The 18,526-nt window shown below is 42.2% G+C and overlaps 1 protein-coding gene across 1 annotated transcript in view; it reads right to left on the bottom strand.

Moving 5' to 3' along the window:
- LOC144468825 (uncharacterized) overlaps positions 1-18,526 on the bottom strand; it is a 101,031-nt gene that overhangs the window by 65,738 nt on the left and 16,767 nt on the right. Inside the window, exons 2-3 of the mRNA XM_078178577.1 lie at positions 8,446-8,636; positions 4,237-4,426 (exon numbers count right to left, since the gene is read on the bottom strand). Coding sequence (XP_078034703.1) covers positions 4,237-4,426; positions 8,446-8,636 — 381 coding nt within the window. The remainder of the gene's footprint in view (positions 1-4,236; positions 4,427-8,445; positions 8,637-18,526) is intronic.

Genomic DNA, 18,526 nt, shown 5'->3' with positions numbered 1-18,526 from the left:
TACCATTTTTATCTTATTCGCTATAGTATACCCAATTATTTAATTCTCCCAATTTACAATTTGTTTAATTACCTCTTAAAAATTGTTTTGATATAAACCCGGAGCAACTTAAAGTGTCTCACCCGCTAACGAATGAGTACAATATAAGAAACTGGCGCGGGTCACTAGAGACCCGGCCACCGGCCAACGCTATCCATCATCGTCAAATCGCGTCAAAATGAAACCACTCCCCCAAAAACAAGAACAGAAACGATTTATCCACGAATTAATGGCTTTCGACGATCATGAGTCGTCGATCACGTGATCGGCGATTCTCGGTGATCCTCGGCCATCTTCGCAAACTCCGATTCGATCTCAGCGCGAGTGACCATGTTCGATGTGAGATAAATCCCGTGCTCCACGCCGTAACACGAGAAAATGGCGTCCTGGGAGACGTCGGCGGCTCGGTCACGAAGGGAAAACCAGCATTCTCGCCACGTACGAAATTTCACGAAGCGAGAGAGAGGGAGAAAGAGAGAGAGACAGCCCTCGAGGAATGCAAATTTCCAACGGAGAAAAATCGCGGACCGACCCCGCCGACGATCGGGATAGAACAAATATCTACGGGCTGGATCTAACCGGGGGCCGCCGCAATTAAGGGAGCACCGCGGCAGAGGAACGGAAACTCGATGTTTTCCTCCGGTCGCACGGCGAGAGGAAAAACTGCCGCTCCTCGATCGATACCGCGGGATTCTTCGGAGAAAATGAACGGCCGCGATAATTAGCCGACGAAATGTAACAGGCAAATATGGCCGATTATATTGTACTGTACTGTATATAATTAATATATTACTAGTAAATAACCAATTTTAAATGAAATAGAAAATCCTCAAAAAATTGAAAAATATTGTTGATTAAAATCGTTAATAAAAGAATCGTCATCAATTTCAACGTATCGTTAATTTCGCGCTATTAATTTCATAACAATTTCTGTTTTGCACTGCGGATTCACAATTTATAATTGATCACATTTATGAATAACAAGAAGTCAATAATCACCGTCGACGAATTAATATTAAAACAATCCCGTCCGATGAATATTCGGATGATCTCTGATTATAGAATTATTAACGGACGATTTGGTCAATTTCTATGGTTGGCCATCGATCGCCTGGATTTTGTTTTATGGTGTCGCATTACGTGGCTTACAATACTAGAATAATTTGTTTAACCCTTTTACTCTCAGCCACTTAAACAAATTTAAGCAAATTTGAAAAACATGTAACATTAATCTTATTTGTAAAAATAATTGTTTAGAGTACTACGACGATATATTATTTAGACACTTTTAATTTTTACAAATGTGTAAAAAGGGTTGCTATCAATTGAAATTTCAATTTTCAGAAGGGTTGAAAAAGCACGATATTTTAAAGCGAATTTTAACCCTTTGCACTGGAGTGGCGTCTCTGTGCCGAAATTAAAATTGTTACAACACGTTTCAAAATTATTTCTATAGATATTACCAAAGCTTAGATTTAAAAAATTATTAAATAATAAAATTGTTACTAATAAGTCGCGAGATTCAAGTCCCGAGTTTCAAGAAATATTATTTCAAAATTTAAAGTTAAAATTGCTCCAAGTGCAAAGGGTTAATTCCGACCAGTATGATATCTATAATATACAGTATATAAACTTAATGCACAGTTCTTTCCAAAACGCATATAGTGCGTCGACGATCTCAAAGCCGGCTCGACAGAGGCACGTTGCGACGACGTTGCACAGTCGTCGCGTTAACAAGCGTATTAACAGGATAGAATTTTCGCCGGTTCGGTAATTCCGTGCACAGCACGCGCGGCGAGCACATTAACACAATCGGGCACGAATTATGTAACCATGACACTATTGATTGTCAATTGGGTCATGACAATATAGCGGCCGCGAGTGTTTTACTGCGACCGGACCGTTCATAATCGTCGACCGGTTAACTGCCGCACCGGCGCCAATTACTGTGCCCTGTTGCCAGGTGCGTCCACTTCTGAGGACGACTTTAACAACTTAAATAATATTTCTAAAACACTTAAACGGTAATTATTAATATTCTTTTCGTCCATAAAAATTCTTCCGTGAAGTAGCGAATTTTCAACGTGTTTAATTTTAATTAATTGTTGTTTAATCGTTTGGTAATTATGTTTAGTTTGTTAATTGAATTTAAACAGAAAAAGTTGGTATGTTTGGATGATAAATATAAAGTTAATTATAATTTAGAATAAAGGAAGTGTAGAGCGATTTGGTTAGGTTAAATAAATTATGTATAGTAAATTAACAGAGAATCACAGTGTCAGAAAGCAGAAGTAACTTTTGCAGTATTTTAGTAAATTTTGCAAGACTTTTTACAAGTCTTTTTGCAAGTCTTTTGCACAGTTTTCCAACTTAATTTTAACAACAATATTTTTATCAATAATAAGATAATTCCGTTTGGAAGTGAGTATAAAAGTCACAGTAACTGGCGTCGCTCTATGAAACCGCGCGGAGCGGCCTTTCCGCGTCTGTTTCGCGGCAAACAACGGCCCCGGGATTTACGAGGTAGAAAAAGAAGAGAGGACGGCACGGTTAACCGCGAGTTTCCCCGAAGAAGTTGTGCGGCAAAGTCGAACTTTGACAAGAGAGAGAAAGAGAGAGAGAGAGAGAGGGAGTCGCCGCGTGGCAACTTGGCTCTCAGCTTGCCGGCAAGTTTTCGCGTTCGACGAGGAAAATCGCGGTCGGTCGTCGAGCGCCGGCTGTCCCAAGACTTTCGCAATTACGTAGTCGATATCATGTAAATCCTGCCGGCGGTACAATTGACGAACGGCAGCGAATCCACCGAACAACTTTTACGCGAACGGTCGACTAATATACCGCCGCGCGGAGGGGATTCGTCGTCACGCGGCACAAAACAGCGAAAACTCAATTTCCATCGCGGAGACGGTGTCGGATAGAAATATCTAGCGAAGAGGGGAAGATTTTTGGAGTCGCAGAAACGAGGGGGGACGGGGGGGAATAAATGGGTTGTGGATTTTGCGCGGTTGTTGCGACGATAAGGGAAACGAAACGCAAAGTTTTGGAGAAGTCAGAAAATATAAATTAAATTGATATTAATTATAGTGGACGCTATTGATATTCTTGAAACAGGAAATATATGCTTTATATAGCTTTCTGCTTTGTATAGTTGATGAGGAATATTTTTATTTTAAGTTAAGGCTGTATTTTTAATAACAATTATGGGAAGGTTAGTATATACTTTGTATCACTATTTTTTAAATATAGGTCAACTTTGGGAATTTATTGCAGGGGAAGTAATGCATGTAGAGGTTAAAATTTTTTTGGGATTTGATCGGGCATCCTTTGGCGTTGTAGGAGAATTTTTGTGGCTTGTAGAATTTTATGGTGTTTTTTGTATGGGGGGTGGAGTGACTCCATGACGGGATAGTGGGAAATTCGAAGTATTAATTCAGAGAAAAATGGAGGGTTGATTTAAGACAATTTTAAAATATGTTCCCGTTGGAATTTTTTAACTTTATTAGTCTTAAATTAAAGCTAGAGAAACGCACTACAGAAACAAATTATTCAAATTCCCAGAAAAATTTCAAGCTCCACAAATGCGTCCATAAATCTCTAAATCCGCCTCGACATTTCGCCAAAAGCTAAAAACTACCCCCGCACGGATCGCAACAAATTACCTAAAATAAATACAACCCCATAAAAATTATCAAACATGATTACCCCTAATTTAAACCTAAAGAAACACTCTTTATCCTAGCCCCATCCATCACATGAAAAAACATCCAAGAAATAGCCTCGAAAATCTTAAAATCGTCCGCAACAACGCTTCCGCCTAATCCACTCCATAAAACCGTTTCGCGGCGGAGCTCTCGATTAGAGACCGGCACCGAAGTATCGCGTCCGCAAACTATCCTGAAAGAAAGCCCTTCAAAAGAGCCCCAAGACGGCCCTTGAGAAGAGACCCCTCCAAGAGCCGGTGTTCAACAAAGAACGAAGACAGAGCGCAAGAGTTAAGAAAACTCGGGATGCACGCGTTTCCCCATCGAATCTCTCCTCCGGGGCCTCGAGATTCCACGAGAAAGGTTCCCCTTTAGGGCGAGGCAGGGCGAGGCAGGGCGAGGCTTTAGCCGCACTTCCGCAAGTGCATCGGGCGGTCGCCGTGGAAAAAGTTTTCGCGCGGAATCCGCGACGGCCGCGGCGATGATTTATTGGACTCACCCGGACGGGCGCGAAGATCTGGTCGGGCTTGATGTTCTCGAGCCTGTGCTCCTGCTCGCCTTTGTGCAGCAGCTGCAGGTGCGGCTGGAAGTGCGCCGGACAGAGGGTGCCGAGCGGCAGAGGCGACGCCCATGCCGGCAGATGGGGAGGGTCGCGGGTGCCCAGCTCCCTGTAGAACGTCTTCAGGAATCTGGAAACAGCGATGAAAAATTGATTTTGCATTTGAAAAATCTGAAAAAATTCACCGTATTTCGCATCATTCGGTGGATTTTTTGTTAATTTTTTCATAATTTTCTGTCGAACAGAACATGAGATACAGAGGGTAATATATTGATTCGATCTGATTTGTAATAATTTATAATTAGCTTGTTGTAGTCGTTAACAATTTGCGGAATTTTTTTCTCCAGATCGTTGGCTTCTGCTGCGTTGTTTTTTACCTTTTACAACTTTTCTTTAGTCTTGCATCTTTAATGGTAAGCCAGTTAATTAGCTGTATGTACAACGCTGGTTAGGATATCTACCCTTCTTATTAAAAACGAAGTTTTCCTTTAAATAAAATTACATGGATCGCCTCGAAGTCTGTTTAAAAACTGCCTCGAAGAAAAGTCTTCTTCCATCGGTAATAAAATCTCTTGCAACAATGCAGATTTTCTTTAAACACTGTCTACTTTAATATATAATATATAATTATATGTATAACAATATAACATATATAATATGAAATTACATGTATAACAATATAAATAATATATACAGTTTTGCTTCTTCTACAATTTTTTATTATTTTACATATAATTATTTTAAGTTTATTCTAAACTTGTTCCTATTATTTTAATCATAAACAATAAATACAGTTTTACTTTTTCTTAACCTTATTATTTTATATATAATTATTTTAACTGTAATCTAAGTTTATTTTTATCAATTTAATAATCCACACCTCATTATTTTTTCAAAAAACAATCATTTTTTATTTAGCTATCGCGAAGAGGGTGCGAGCATGCAGATACTGTATTTAATAAACCGCGGCGGTTCGCAAATGTTCCGAATAAATTAACGGATACAACGAAACCGCGATAAATATTGCAAATGAGATCCGTGACTCTCCGCGGTGGCATTAACATTGCCGAAACGCGCATAAAATTCCGCGGACTAGTTATAACATTTGTACGTGTAGAATAATCGTTCCGGGGAGCGAATCGCGCAAACGAACGTTCGAACGTTCCTGTAATTCAAAGCCACGCGGAGAGAACGAGAGAGAGAGAGAGAGAGAGAGAGAGAGAGAGAGAGAGAGAGAGAGAGAGAAATTTAGTGAGAGGGAGAGAGAAAGAGAAAGAGAGAAATTGAGAGAGAGAGAGAGAGAGAAAAATTGAGAAATTGAGAGAGAGAGAGAAAAATTGAGAAATTGAGAGAGAGGGGGGGAGAGAGAGAGAGAAATACGGAGAAAGAGAATGAGTTAAAGAGAGAGGGGGGGGGGGGGGCCGCGTTGCCACGGCGCACGCAATTATTAATCCATATTTATTTTAAATTACCGCCTCAATAACTCTTTCCCCTCTGAATGCAAATTTCGCCATGGAAATTTAATTACCTAACGAGGAGAGTCGAAAACGTTACGACCCGCGAAGTGCAATGAAATAATTTCAAACGTTTCCGCAATGACAAAAACCGTTCGTTCTTGCGGGCGCGCGCGCCCGCGAATTCACCGGCGCACGTGCGCGCGTTCGTATTACAGAGAAAAATCAATGGAACGTTGCCGGCTAATTAAAATAAAGGACGGCCGAGGACGTTGTTTGTATTTTCAGCCGGTAAACCATGATTGGCTCTACCCACGGCGGAAAAGTATTTTTCCATCGAGCGCGCCTTTGTTAAACAAATTACTCGCGCGACGAGCAACAAGAACGTTTTAACCGGCGACGAACAATTCGGTTTAGAATACCTATACGAGGCGATAAACAACGAGAAAAATAATGTAACGCGCTTTCGGCCGGAAAATTGTTTAATTATTTCCGATAAATTGTTTAATTATTTTAGATAAATTGTTTAATTATTTTGGATAAATTTTGTAATTGTTTTAGATGACGTGTGAAATTGTTAAAGAGAAATTGTGTAATTATTTTAGGTACGGTGTGTAATTGTTAAAGAGAAATTGTGTAATTATTTTAGATAAATTGTGTAATTGTTATAGAGAAATTGTGTAATTATTTTAGATGAATTGTGTAATTATTTTAGATTATTTATATAAAAATCATGTTATAAATATTATAATCATATTATAAATAACATATCAAAATTAAATTATTTAAAATAAAAATAGTGAAGACAAATGAACAAAATATTACTCCAAATTTCTCTTTTATTTTTCCAAAGTAGAATCATCCCCTTTTTGCTTGAATTACCATTCCACCCCCGAAATTCTAACCTCGAAAAATAAAGCTCGATGATTCCGCAATTGTTTTCTTTTTCAAAAAATCTTTTAAATTCCGAAGCAATTTTCGAGTGCCAAGATACTAGGACCGAGAACAAAGGAAACAAAGCGAGCGAAAATTTAAACGGTCCCGGATCTCCCCGACGCCCATCGCCGCTGAGAAAATACGGTGTTCATACTACGGACAATTATTCCCGGAGGATACTGCTCCTGGAAAGACTATAATAAACCAGCCCGTCGCGCGCGGGGGGGTAAAGAAACACGGTAGTGGAACAGCGCAGTTCCAAGAAAAGGGTGCAGCACCGTGGAAGACGGTGAAACGTACCGTTCCGATGAGGTTCTATCTTTTTCTAGACCATTCGATAGATTATTCAAGGGAGACGCCATCCCGGCGAAGTTACGAGTCGCAACCCCCATAACGGGGGTTGTTATTACAGCTATTTCTTCTGTTCCCAGACAAATATTTTGAAAATTGCATCTCTACGCATTGGTGCTTCTAAATTTGTTATTCTTGCATTGTTTAAAATTTTACACAGTCACTTTTGCAATAAGTGTATAAAATTTGCGATATAGTAAAAAAAATAATATTTTAGTTTTAGAATTTTTTTAAATGATTGAATTTTTACCGTTAACTATCGATCAGCCTAGATTTAGCACAGTTACGATACATTAGTCGCAGTCGTTAATTATTAAACAGACTAGATTTTGCCCAACCGTTATAAATTACCAATAACATTTAATTATTAATCCGATTAGATTTCACCTAACCATTATAAATTACATGTAGGCGTTAATTATTAACCAGATTAGATTTTGCCAAATTATAAATCAGTAGCAATCGTTAATTATTAATCAGTTTCTATTTCTCCCAATAATTATAAATTAGTTGCAATCATTAATCAGATTAGATTTTACCTAGCTATTACAAATTACCTATAGGCTTTAATTATAAACCAGACTAGATTTTGAAAAATTATTGTAAATCGGTAGCAATCGTTAATTATTAATCAGTTCCTATTTCTCCCAATAATTATAAATTAGTTACAATTTTTTTTTTAAACTATATCGAATAATCAAAAGAAGAAAATTGATCTAATGCTAAGGGCTTGTTTGACCATCCCACCCTTCTGATTCACGCCCTTCTCAGTTTCGCCGTGCCGGAAGTTCAATATTCGTCGCCGCGTAGCGCGCGTTAATGGCGACGAAGGATCCGTCGACAGCCACGGAAAGGGGTGACGAGAGGCCCGTGAAAATTGTCACGGCTATACCCCATCGAAGCAATCGGCCGGAAGCCGTAAAGCCGGTCCCTTGTCCCGCGTCCGAGCACCCTTTCCACGGTTGATCACCTTCGCGCGGGCTCCCGGGATCATCAATCTTCCCCCGCGGGCGCCGCGTGCGCAACGAATGCATCATTCAACGTGGAACTGCCACTTAGCCTGACTACGGTTTCGTCGCTTGGGAAATTAACCGGCCACTCGATAAACGAGCAACTTCCAGCCGGCGGCGCGGATTAATTGGAATTTTAACGCCCTCAGACGTTCCCCTCAAACCAAAAGTGAATGTCCGCCTGTCAGGCGACGTTAAACACCTCGAGCACTGAATCATTTACAGGATAATAGTCTGCGTAATTTTTTCTAGCGACGGGTTTGGGCTTCTGTGAAAATTAGACACCCGGTATATTGTGTATTAAGGGTGTGGTTTAAGTGATTTGAAAAGCAATGGTTGGTTCTTTTAACGGTATGGCAAGGTACACCCTTGAAAATAGCAAGATGTTCGGAACTGACCTTAAGAGTCTTCCCAAGGGGTCCCTTTCCGGCGACGGCGGCCCTCCGATTCCGCTTCCGGCGCCGAGTCTCCTCGACGAAGCACGTGCACTCGATATGTAAGCGGCTGGAGCCGGCGGTGGACTGCAGGGCGGACAGCAGACGGGGCTGCTACCCCCCGGGGTCGAAAGTGTATAACTCCTCTCCAATTCCTGGAACAATGAAATATTTGTTTATTAAATAACAATCTCGGAATTTAAATATATAATTGTTTAGGCTATAATTTCTGCATGGAATAACTCTATATATATTGCAGAATATTATAGAGGACTCCCAAGAGAGATACGCGATAATATTGTGCACGGTGGCCAAAGGGGCGTGGCCGTTTTGCTCCCGATTTTTTAAAAACACAAATCAGTGTCGAATAAAACAAAGTCAACGATGCCAATATACTTAACATCTCCCAAGGATCTAGTTTTGTAGACCACAATGGTCCGTCTCCACGAATTGTACAGTGCGATCAAAAGAGGCGTGGCCACGCGTCACTCTCGATTTCCACGGAGCAATGTCGGTGCTCCTGGGAGCAATCCGGGTTACATGCTCGGTCCAAGAGGCGCGGAGACTAATTGGCTGCGAGCATGCTCGACTCAACGCTCGAACTATCAACCTTCTCGTTGACCGGAGGTAATCGATGGTCGAATGCCGAGTCGTTAGCTTCCGAAGGTGCCCTAATTAACGGCCCTAAGGATCGAGTCCCCGCCCTCTACGCCAGCTTCATTTGATCGGAATCCCCCGGTTTGCTGCATACATTATTCAAAACGTCCCCGGGAAGTCACCTGTTTGATCGCGCTCAGTCGGGTTAACGAGCCGAAAATATCCGGGGCGATATTCGATGGTAATGAGACACCCGGTATATTGAAAGGAACAGTTAATTCATATTGAATATTTAAAGAAGTTATCGCTCGGATAGACGTTTTTATTTTTTAACAGTTTTCTGTGCGATTCAAGGTTAAATTGGGGGTTAAGAGGCACAGTTTTAATGAGACACCCGGTATATTGGGTATAAGATAGTATTTAGACAGTTTTCAAAACGACATCACCTTTTCAAAACTGGATCAAATGAATTGAATACTTTGGAGGCGTTGAGAAATTATATTTACCATATAATTACTGAAATATATTGTTTGTTTAATTTTGCAATTACTCTAGATAACGACAAAAATAAAAACACCCTCGTTTTGCAACTTTTTTACGCGAGCCTATAACGAAAAGTCATTTAGTCCGGTTTTTAAAAAGTTACGCCGTTGCAAGGGTCGCTTCAAACTGCTGTAACTTTGCGAGAAAAAATCGCAGCGGGGTTTCCTTTTTTTTTAATTAAAGCGGAAGCATCAAACTTTATTTTGCCGTAAACGGCATCTTGGAAAAAAATTTTGCAAAGTTTGTACATTTTCTCAAACTTGACGATTGGAGATACGTCAAACTTGGCAATTTTCGATGTGGCAAAACATGGCCTCACATTTAAAGGGTTATCTCGGTAAGGGCGCATCGCAGGGAGACGAAATTTTTTTTAAATTAAAGGGGAAGGATCAAGCTTCATTTTACCGTAAACGGCATCTCCAAAAAATATTTCATAAAACTTGTGCATTTAATAAAAATCCACCGTCAGAAGCGAAACTCGTCGATCGCCTCAATTCCCAACAACGTTTCCACCCCATAAACCCTACCGGGTCGATAAGAAGCGTCTCGCCCCCCATAACCGTTCCCATACCGGAAGACGAGGAGACAACGTGCTCGGCAAGAAACTCGCCGACGAACGCACGCGCGGATTAACTTGCATCCCCATCGCAATCGTCTCTCGCCGTTTCGTTGACCAAGTTCGCGGCCGCCGTTTGATCAACTACCCCCTCCCCTCCACCCACATGAAACGGGTGAAAGCGTGGAAAAAGCCGCAGGCGGGATCGAGCCGTAGCAGGCCACGAGGTAAATAATTAAACGCCGGAAAACGCGACCCGAATGGTGCATGGGGTGGAATCATCGCGGTCGACAAAAACCAGGAGGGGAGGGAGGGGGAGGGGGGACTCGGTCGATCCAGAGGATAGGGGGCGGACCCTGGGTCGTGTTTATACCGCGAGAGGGAAGTCAATTACCGAACGAGCAAAAAACTTATGGTCGCGGGGATGTCGCAGCTGTCTTGGCCAAGCTGTATAGTGTCTGTAAAAAATTTGTGGACCTCGAGAAGAAAAAGGGGGTCTCGTTGAAAGGGGTGAATTTGACTGTGAAGTCGACGATGTCAGAAATTGTTTAAAATCGAGATATATTATCCATTATTAAGTTTTATATATTATTTATAATAGTATTTTAATATTCAATATTTTTATTTCCACAAATTCATATAAATCGAATATTATTATAACTATATAATAATATAAATGTTTACAAGCGCTAATAGGTAACATCCATCATGGCGTCGAGCGCAAAAGTTTAAAATACATTAAAGGGTTAAAGCGACGCGGATGGAAGAGAGGTGGAAAACAAAGTTCGCCGAGAGAATGCCGGGCGAAATCGTGGATCGGCGACGTGGTTCGCGTGTTCCACGACGAAGTATTTCGACGCGCAGAGTTTCGCCAGGGCGAGAGGAGAGTCGCGCGGGAGAACGGCGACCCCCGACCGCCGCCGCGGGAAAATATTGTAATACGAGGGCGGGGACGGATGTCGGGGCCAGACAAAGCTCTCCGCGTCCCGGGACACAATGCCTCTGCAAAACTGCGGCTCGCGGAAGCTCGACGTCGCGGCCAGACACACGGTTCGCCGGCGACGGGAGGGCGGACGGCTTCTACACGGGCATTAATTCGAGGTAATTTCTCTGCGGCGCGACGACAAAGGGCTTCACCGCGTGTTCGATGGAGTGTGCACGCGTCGTCTTCGCGGGGGTGCGGCGCGAAGAAAATGGAATCCAGAGAAGGAGAGATAGAAAGAGAGAGAGATTAAGAGAGAGGTTAGGAGAGGTTAGGAGAGCGAGATTAGTTTAGGAGAGGTTAGGAGAGGTTAGGAGAGAGAGATTAGGTTAGGAGACGTTAGGAGAGAGAGATTAGGTTAGGAGAGGTTAGGAGAGAGAGAGATTAGGTTAGGAGAGGTTAGGAGAGAGAGAGACATAAAGATTAAAAAAGAGTGATAAAAAAGGGTGAGAAAGAGATGAGGAAAGAATGAGCGAAAGAACAAGAAAAAGAACAAAAGAAAGAACTAGCGAAAGAACAAAAGAAAGAAGAAGAGAAACAGACAGAAAGAGAGATAGAGAGAGAGAGACGGTAAAAGAGTCGAAAAGTCAGCAAACAAGATCCAACACAGCAAAAACGAGATCAAAAGCACGCAAGAGTGCGCAGAAGCGAATAAAAGCTAGCAGAAGCGAGTAAAAGCGAGTAGAAGCGATCAGAAGCAGACAAAGGGTTTCCCTCGCCGGATTACCGGATCCGAGCGTCTCCGAGCTCGTCTTCGTCGACGACGCGCACCCCCACGTGTAATACGACGGGGTAACTGCGGGGCAAATACGTCGTTAGAGCATACCGAAGCAAGTTCGAAGAAGGACGAGAGACCGAGTGTTGCTGATGGCTCGTTCAATTGCCTGAGACGCCGCCGCTGCTACTGCTGCTCGCAGAAGTGCTTCGCGAACATCGTCGCCAAAGCCTGAAATTCGGCGACAACGCCGTTCCTCTCACGGCGGCTCTGCACGCCGGGTCCGCCATATTTGGTCGCGGCGCGGAAAAGATGGGGGCCAATTTGCGCGGCGACTGCGTGTCCCATTCGAGACAGACGGAATTATTAAAAGGGCGTCGTAAAGCGCGGGATACTGGCCGCGGGGGAATAGCTCCGCGGATGCATACGAGAGAGGAGAGAGAGAGGGGGGGGGTTTGCGAAGGTTGCTTTTAACAGTGGAAGCCTCGTAGTCTTCCATTTTATTTCTTCGCGGCCTCCGCATTTTATTCGGGCAAGAAGAAACCGTGCTCTTCGCCGCGCGACGTTTACAGGCTCTCCGCCTTTCCGTCGGGATTAAGATTCCCTCGGGAATCCACGCGGACCCCGGCGGAATCTTCGAAGGAAATCCATGCTGCAGAATGCGCGCTCGCCGGAATCCCGACCGCCCCCCTCCGGCGCACTTCAACTGCTGCATCCACTTACTTCGTTACGTTTTCTTTTCGGAGAACTGTTCCCTCCTCGGGTTCGGACATTTTTCTGTACACGATCGCGCGTTTGTTTATAAGGGGGGGGGGGGGGGGGAGCGCTGCGATTGTTTGCCGAACCGTCCGCCGCTGGAAAGAGTTGATTTCGATCGAATTATTCGAGGATTTATTGTTGCGAGGTGATTTAATTATTGCGAGTTGTTCGCGATTGTAATTTGTTTCTGTTTCTAGTCTGTTCATTATTGTTGCGTGGTTTGCTGATTGTTGTAATTTGTAATTTAGATCGTTGTTGGATCGAATTACGAAATGCTTGTATTGTAATTTAGGTTGTCGTTGAATTGAATTGCATGGTGGTTTAATTATATTGTAATTTGTAATTTAGATCGTTCTATGATTGAAATGTTATTATTCGATACAATAAAATGACGATTGAATGACAGGGTGATTTAATTACAATTGTAATTGGTAATTCGAATCTTCGTTCAATTAAACAAACAAATAAACACGACCATAGACGAAACTTGCCGCATTCTAACCTAAAAATTTATCATCCGACGAAACAAGAAACCGTAACGCCCACGATGAAAGGAACAGACGAAGATAACAATTTCAGCTTTCTCGCGAGGGGGCAAATTTCGGATCGGCGGCTATAACAATTGCAGAAATGGCCGAAGTTAGCGAGAAGCACACGGAGCGGAGCGAAAGTCACGGTACCGCGCCGGGGGCGCAGAGTTTCCGCTTTCAGCGTGAACGCGGAGGCGGACCGCCGACCCGCTAGTTCGAGACCCGGAGACGGAAAAATGGATTTTTCTCTCAATTTCTCGTTGCCCGCGATTATATTCCCGCGAGGACACGAACTCCACCCTCTCTCTCTCTCTCTCTCTTCGTCGTATTTCTAAATTATAAAAAATATGCCCGGGATATATCCGCCCGATGAAATATTCCTCTCGAAACGCGAGAACCGGCGTCGTTCCCTGCTACACTCCACTTCGGTATTACTTTATATTATTCTCCGAGGATCCTGACGTCTCATTGGACGACGACGACGACGACGGCGACGATGTAGCGAACGGGGTGTGCCGCTCCTTTGCTTAACTTTCAGGAACTTCGCCGGACGTGTCTGGTTGGATGGCAAGATATCGGAGAACGACCTTAACGAGCTCTCTCTCTCTCCCTCTCTCTCTCTCTCTCTGTCTCTATCTCTATCTCTTTGTCTCTGCCTCTGGCTCTCTGTCTTTGTATATACTATATATAGCTATAGTATATACTATATGTTATAGTATATACTATATATTATAGCATACTATATGTTATAGTATATACTATATACAGCTATACAGAGAGACAGAGAATATATACTTTAATATATACTATAATATATTCTTTTCTTAGTGTATTGTACATACACACTTTCACTATAATCATTTCACTATACAAATGTATACTCATCTGTATAAATCTATAATACATGTCTCTATAAAATGTATAATACTTGTCTGTATAAACGTTATAATACTTGTCCCTATAAAATGTACAATACTTGTCCCTATAAAATGTACAATACTTGTCCCTATAAAATGTACAATACTTGTCCGTACAAATGTACACGCGCGTGTATAAACCTCCCTGCGCGCGCGCGCGCGCGTGGAAGATGCTTTCACCTGGTCGGCGGCGTTAAGTTTCCGGGGAAAAGATTCACGAGGGACGTCTGGAAGGGAATATATGAAGTTTCCACCCCCGCGTTCTCTCTCTCTCTCTCTCTCGCTCGCCATGATGCAGGGCTTCTCTCCTGCGAGCGAGGAAAAGTCCGTGACCCGGTTGCGAAAGGGTTCATTACAACGTAGCGGGGAAGATAAACAACAACGGCGAGAGGAAGAGGAAAGCTTTCATAAACCCCCGCGTGCCACGGGGGCCCGGGAACCATGATATAGGTTTCTCGAGGAGAGAAAAACCAGGTTTTCTTCGGCCGGGAGGCCGCGGGGATACTTGTCCGGGATCGGAGATACGAACAGCAAGACTCGACAAATTATTCCTCGCCGCGGAATATTACGATCGATTTTTTTTTTTTAACGATATTTACCGGGAAAACGTGTCGAATTATCGAAAAAGAGAAGCAGAAATATTATTACTGTCCATGGGGCGAAGAGTATTTCTAATGGGACTGTACTGAAGTTTTTTCTTAGAGATGAAAGATTGTTGGCAAAAATAAAATTGCTGTAACTTTAATAATAGTTTGAACAAGTTGAAATTTGTCCGGTAATATTTTTAACTTCTTCATCAGATTTTTTATCGTTTTTACACAAATTATTCCTCGCCGCGGAATATTACGATCGATTTTTTTTGTTTATAAAACCTAAAAAAATGGCGATATAAAAATTGGTTCACCTGATTAAATAAAGCTATATTTTTAAGCGATGACTCGGTGTTTTTCTTGTCATTTTAAATTTGCAATCCATTGGTTTTTAACGAAATACCGAAATAAATTAATTAAAATGGCAACGCGATGATTCTTGGGTGTCGCGGCGTCGAAATTAGGGCAGGATCGTCTTCAATTACGATACGTGGATGCTCGAGCAGCTGTATAGAACAGGACGTCGCATAACCGAGCCGGAAATACGGACGAAACGCGCCGGGGTCGGCGATGACGAGGTGGCCAGGATTTACGGTGGCCATTTAACGGCCGCCCGAAACGCGGCCCAGTCGATCGCCGATCGCAAATTTACGGTAATAACGGCGATCATTCACGGCACCGATCGACGAGCCTGTCATTCAGCCGCTGCTGCTGCCGCTGTCCAACTGCGGGGAACAGTCCCGCGAACGGTGCCCGATTATTAACCGGAGCGATTGTTTAAAACTGCGCTGCGGAACGGCCAGAGCACTGCTCTGGAATCATTGACGTTCGCAGCGCTGCCGTTTCGTAAGGGAGCATCGTTTCGGGATAAACGATCACTCGTTTTGAAGCTTAAAGCTTCTACTTTTATAACGTACTTTACAATTTTTTTTTGCAAATCTTTTTGTAAGATGAGGTAAAGATGAGGCGAAGACGAAACCGATTTTTGAATCGATGATGCAAGGGTTACTTTAAAATGCTGTAACTTTTCGAGGAATAGACGTGATTTAGTTTATTTAGTCTTGATTTGAAGGGGAAGGATTGAGCTTTATTTTATGGTAAATGGCATGGCTGAAAGTAATTTTGTAAAGTCTGTGTATTTTTTCAAAGTTGATCATTTTTCATTAAGAAACGTGGCTTTACGAATATGGTTTCGTAAACATGGCATCGAATTTAAAGTGTTACGTTGTTAAGACTGCATCGAATTCAAAACTCAAAAATACCATTTTAAAGCACAAATTCCAAGCTTTAATCTAAAAAAAAAATCATCTTTCTACGATCATTTTTCTCAAAGTTATCGCTTATCAAAGTTGACCAATTTTTACCCAAAATCTGACAAACCTAACAGAGCGAGTCCTTAATTAAAAATAAAATATTTATCCATTTCTATAATAAATATCGTCGCACAACGATCATATTCAACTATCATATATATGTATAACATATGAAGATAATAAAAAATTTAGAAATCTTGTCCGCGCTGTATCTAATTAAATTAATATAAAATTACAGTCTTATTAGCGATTTCCAATTATATTTAATGTTTAATTTTAAAATTTCTTCCGTCGCGAATAACAGAGCCCCGACCCCTCGCAATCGACGAACGAAGAATCCACCGTCGTCGTAAAACACCGCGACCTCATCAGGCTCACGCGGAACGCGATCCTATTATTCGCAATATCCGCGTATTAATTCCGCGTGTCGCGCGACAGTCGTAAAGCGATATCCCCGTCGAACGAGCCCGTATCCCTTCGTCCGCTTATAATCGAACCCGAGAATTTCCCTGTCCAATGGAATCCCGCGAACTTCAGAGATTCGATCCTCAGAAATCTCCTCTCGGATCCGACGGATCGTTCTTTCGGCTTCGCCGCCCTACCCTCGACCGATCCACCCGTGTTTCGCCGTGCAAATGGATGTTCATTAAGCAGCGCTACGGATACGTTTCAAATGGACCGGGGCTGGCGGAGAGAAGGGGTGGGGGGGATGATACTTTGTTACCGGAACGTCTCGATCGAGTAAGAGGAGTCGAAGGGACGCCGGGACGCGTAATTGAAATCGTCTTATCGACGCCGCTCGTCCGCGCTAATTCCGACGCGACGATGCCGCGGCCAAAGACTCCTCTCTCTCTCTCTCTCTCTCTCTCTCTCTCTCTCGTTTGACACTGGTATTAACACCGCGATGGGTGAGATCACTGCTCTTACAATTTTATTGGAAAATTCTTACGTTTTATTACGATCTTTTAATTAATCTAATATTGCGTATTTCTTTCAATATAATACATTATTAATTCATATTTCTTTCTTTTATTAATTTAATATTGTATATTTAAGGTGTATTTTAATGTTGTGTTTTTCTCAAAAAAAAATTCACCCTTGACTGTCACTAAAAAATATTCCACCCTTAACTTTTATTAAAAAATATATAATATAATATAATATATCTTAATATTGTATTTTATTATTGTATATTTAATATTCTACCCTTAACTGTTACTAAAAAAAGATATTCCACCCTTAACTGTTACTAAAAAATATTCCACCCTTAACTATAATTAAAAAATATATAATATAATATATCTTAATATTGTATTTTATTATTGTATATTTAATATTCCACCTTTAACTGTTACTAAAAAATATTCCACCCTTAACTATAATTAAAAAAAAATTACAACCCCCAGCTTTCATTAAAAAATATTCTACCCGTTCAAAGAGCCAGCGACGTCGACTACCATTACCAGAAACAGCATCGTCTTAACAGTCGGTAGTTCCAGTGTTAATCAAACGGCCGTGTAATAATCCGCGCGGCGATCCCCCTTTTAATAGCCTCCCCCTATTCCGCCGCCTTTGTTCCACCTTGCATTGGCGTCGCTCGCGCCTCGAACCGCGCAGAGGCGACGGAGAAATCGGGCATCGTTTCAGCCCTCTTACGGCGTCGTCGTCGCGCGCGCGCGCGCGCCGCCTTGCTAATTAACACGGCGAAAGTGCCGCGAGAATTTCGAACGCCTCCGGCGAATGGAATTCGTTTCGCGCGCGGGCGCTGATAACGCTGGAACAACCGTTATCGGGCGCCGCTCGATTCGCGCCGCCTTCATTCGACGCTGGACCGGCGCTGCTTGATTACTATACCCGCGTTCTGCGAAATTAACGTTGTCCCGCGTCAGCAACCCCCACCTCTCCCCCTCCCTCTCCGCGGATTTTATTTCGGCGCACATAACACCGTGCCAATTAAACTAATGTCCCGTTTGTAAATAATAATTGAATTTGTAAACGACAAGTCGCTAATTAAACTAATGTCTCGCTCGCGTGAAATAATTGAATTTTGTTGACAAGCGCGATGTTAATTAGACGACCGTTTCGTTTTTCGGACGGTAATGGCATTTAGGTCCGGTAGATTGTTTACGAAATTAATGTACCGTTTGCGAATAACAATTGAATTTTGTAGATGATGCAGGTAGAATTAATGGGTTATTTATGCGCGACCGTTGAGTTTATCGGGTAATTAAAGGGGTGGGTAAATGATTTGGGATGGTAAATAGTAATTTTTGCTCCTTTATTATCGTCATTTTCTATTTATTATTATTATTATTAAAGAAGCTATTAAGAGAAGAATAATTATTCGAATAAATTACTTGGACGATAAACGAACAATTCGAGTAATTGAAATGAACAATTATTCTAATAAAAAAAGAACAATAATTCGACATTGCAGATCACGTGACCAGCAAACGAATAAAATAATTTCTGGCGAACGAACATTTGCTATAGGACGCGCCTCGAACAAAGAACGATCGCTCCGATAAAACGTCCGATTAAAA

This window comes from Augochlora pura, chromosome 4, assembly GCF_028453695.1.
Source record: "Augochlora pura isolate Apur16 chromosome 4, APUR_v2.2.1, whole genome shotgun sequence".
Lineage (NCBI taxonomy): Eukaryota > Metazoa > Arthropoda > Insecta > Hymenoptera > Halictidae > Augochlora > Augochlora pura.
Note: the sequence above shows the minus strand (reverse complement) of the source record. Positions and strands in the feature narration are given on the sequence as shown.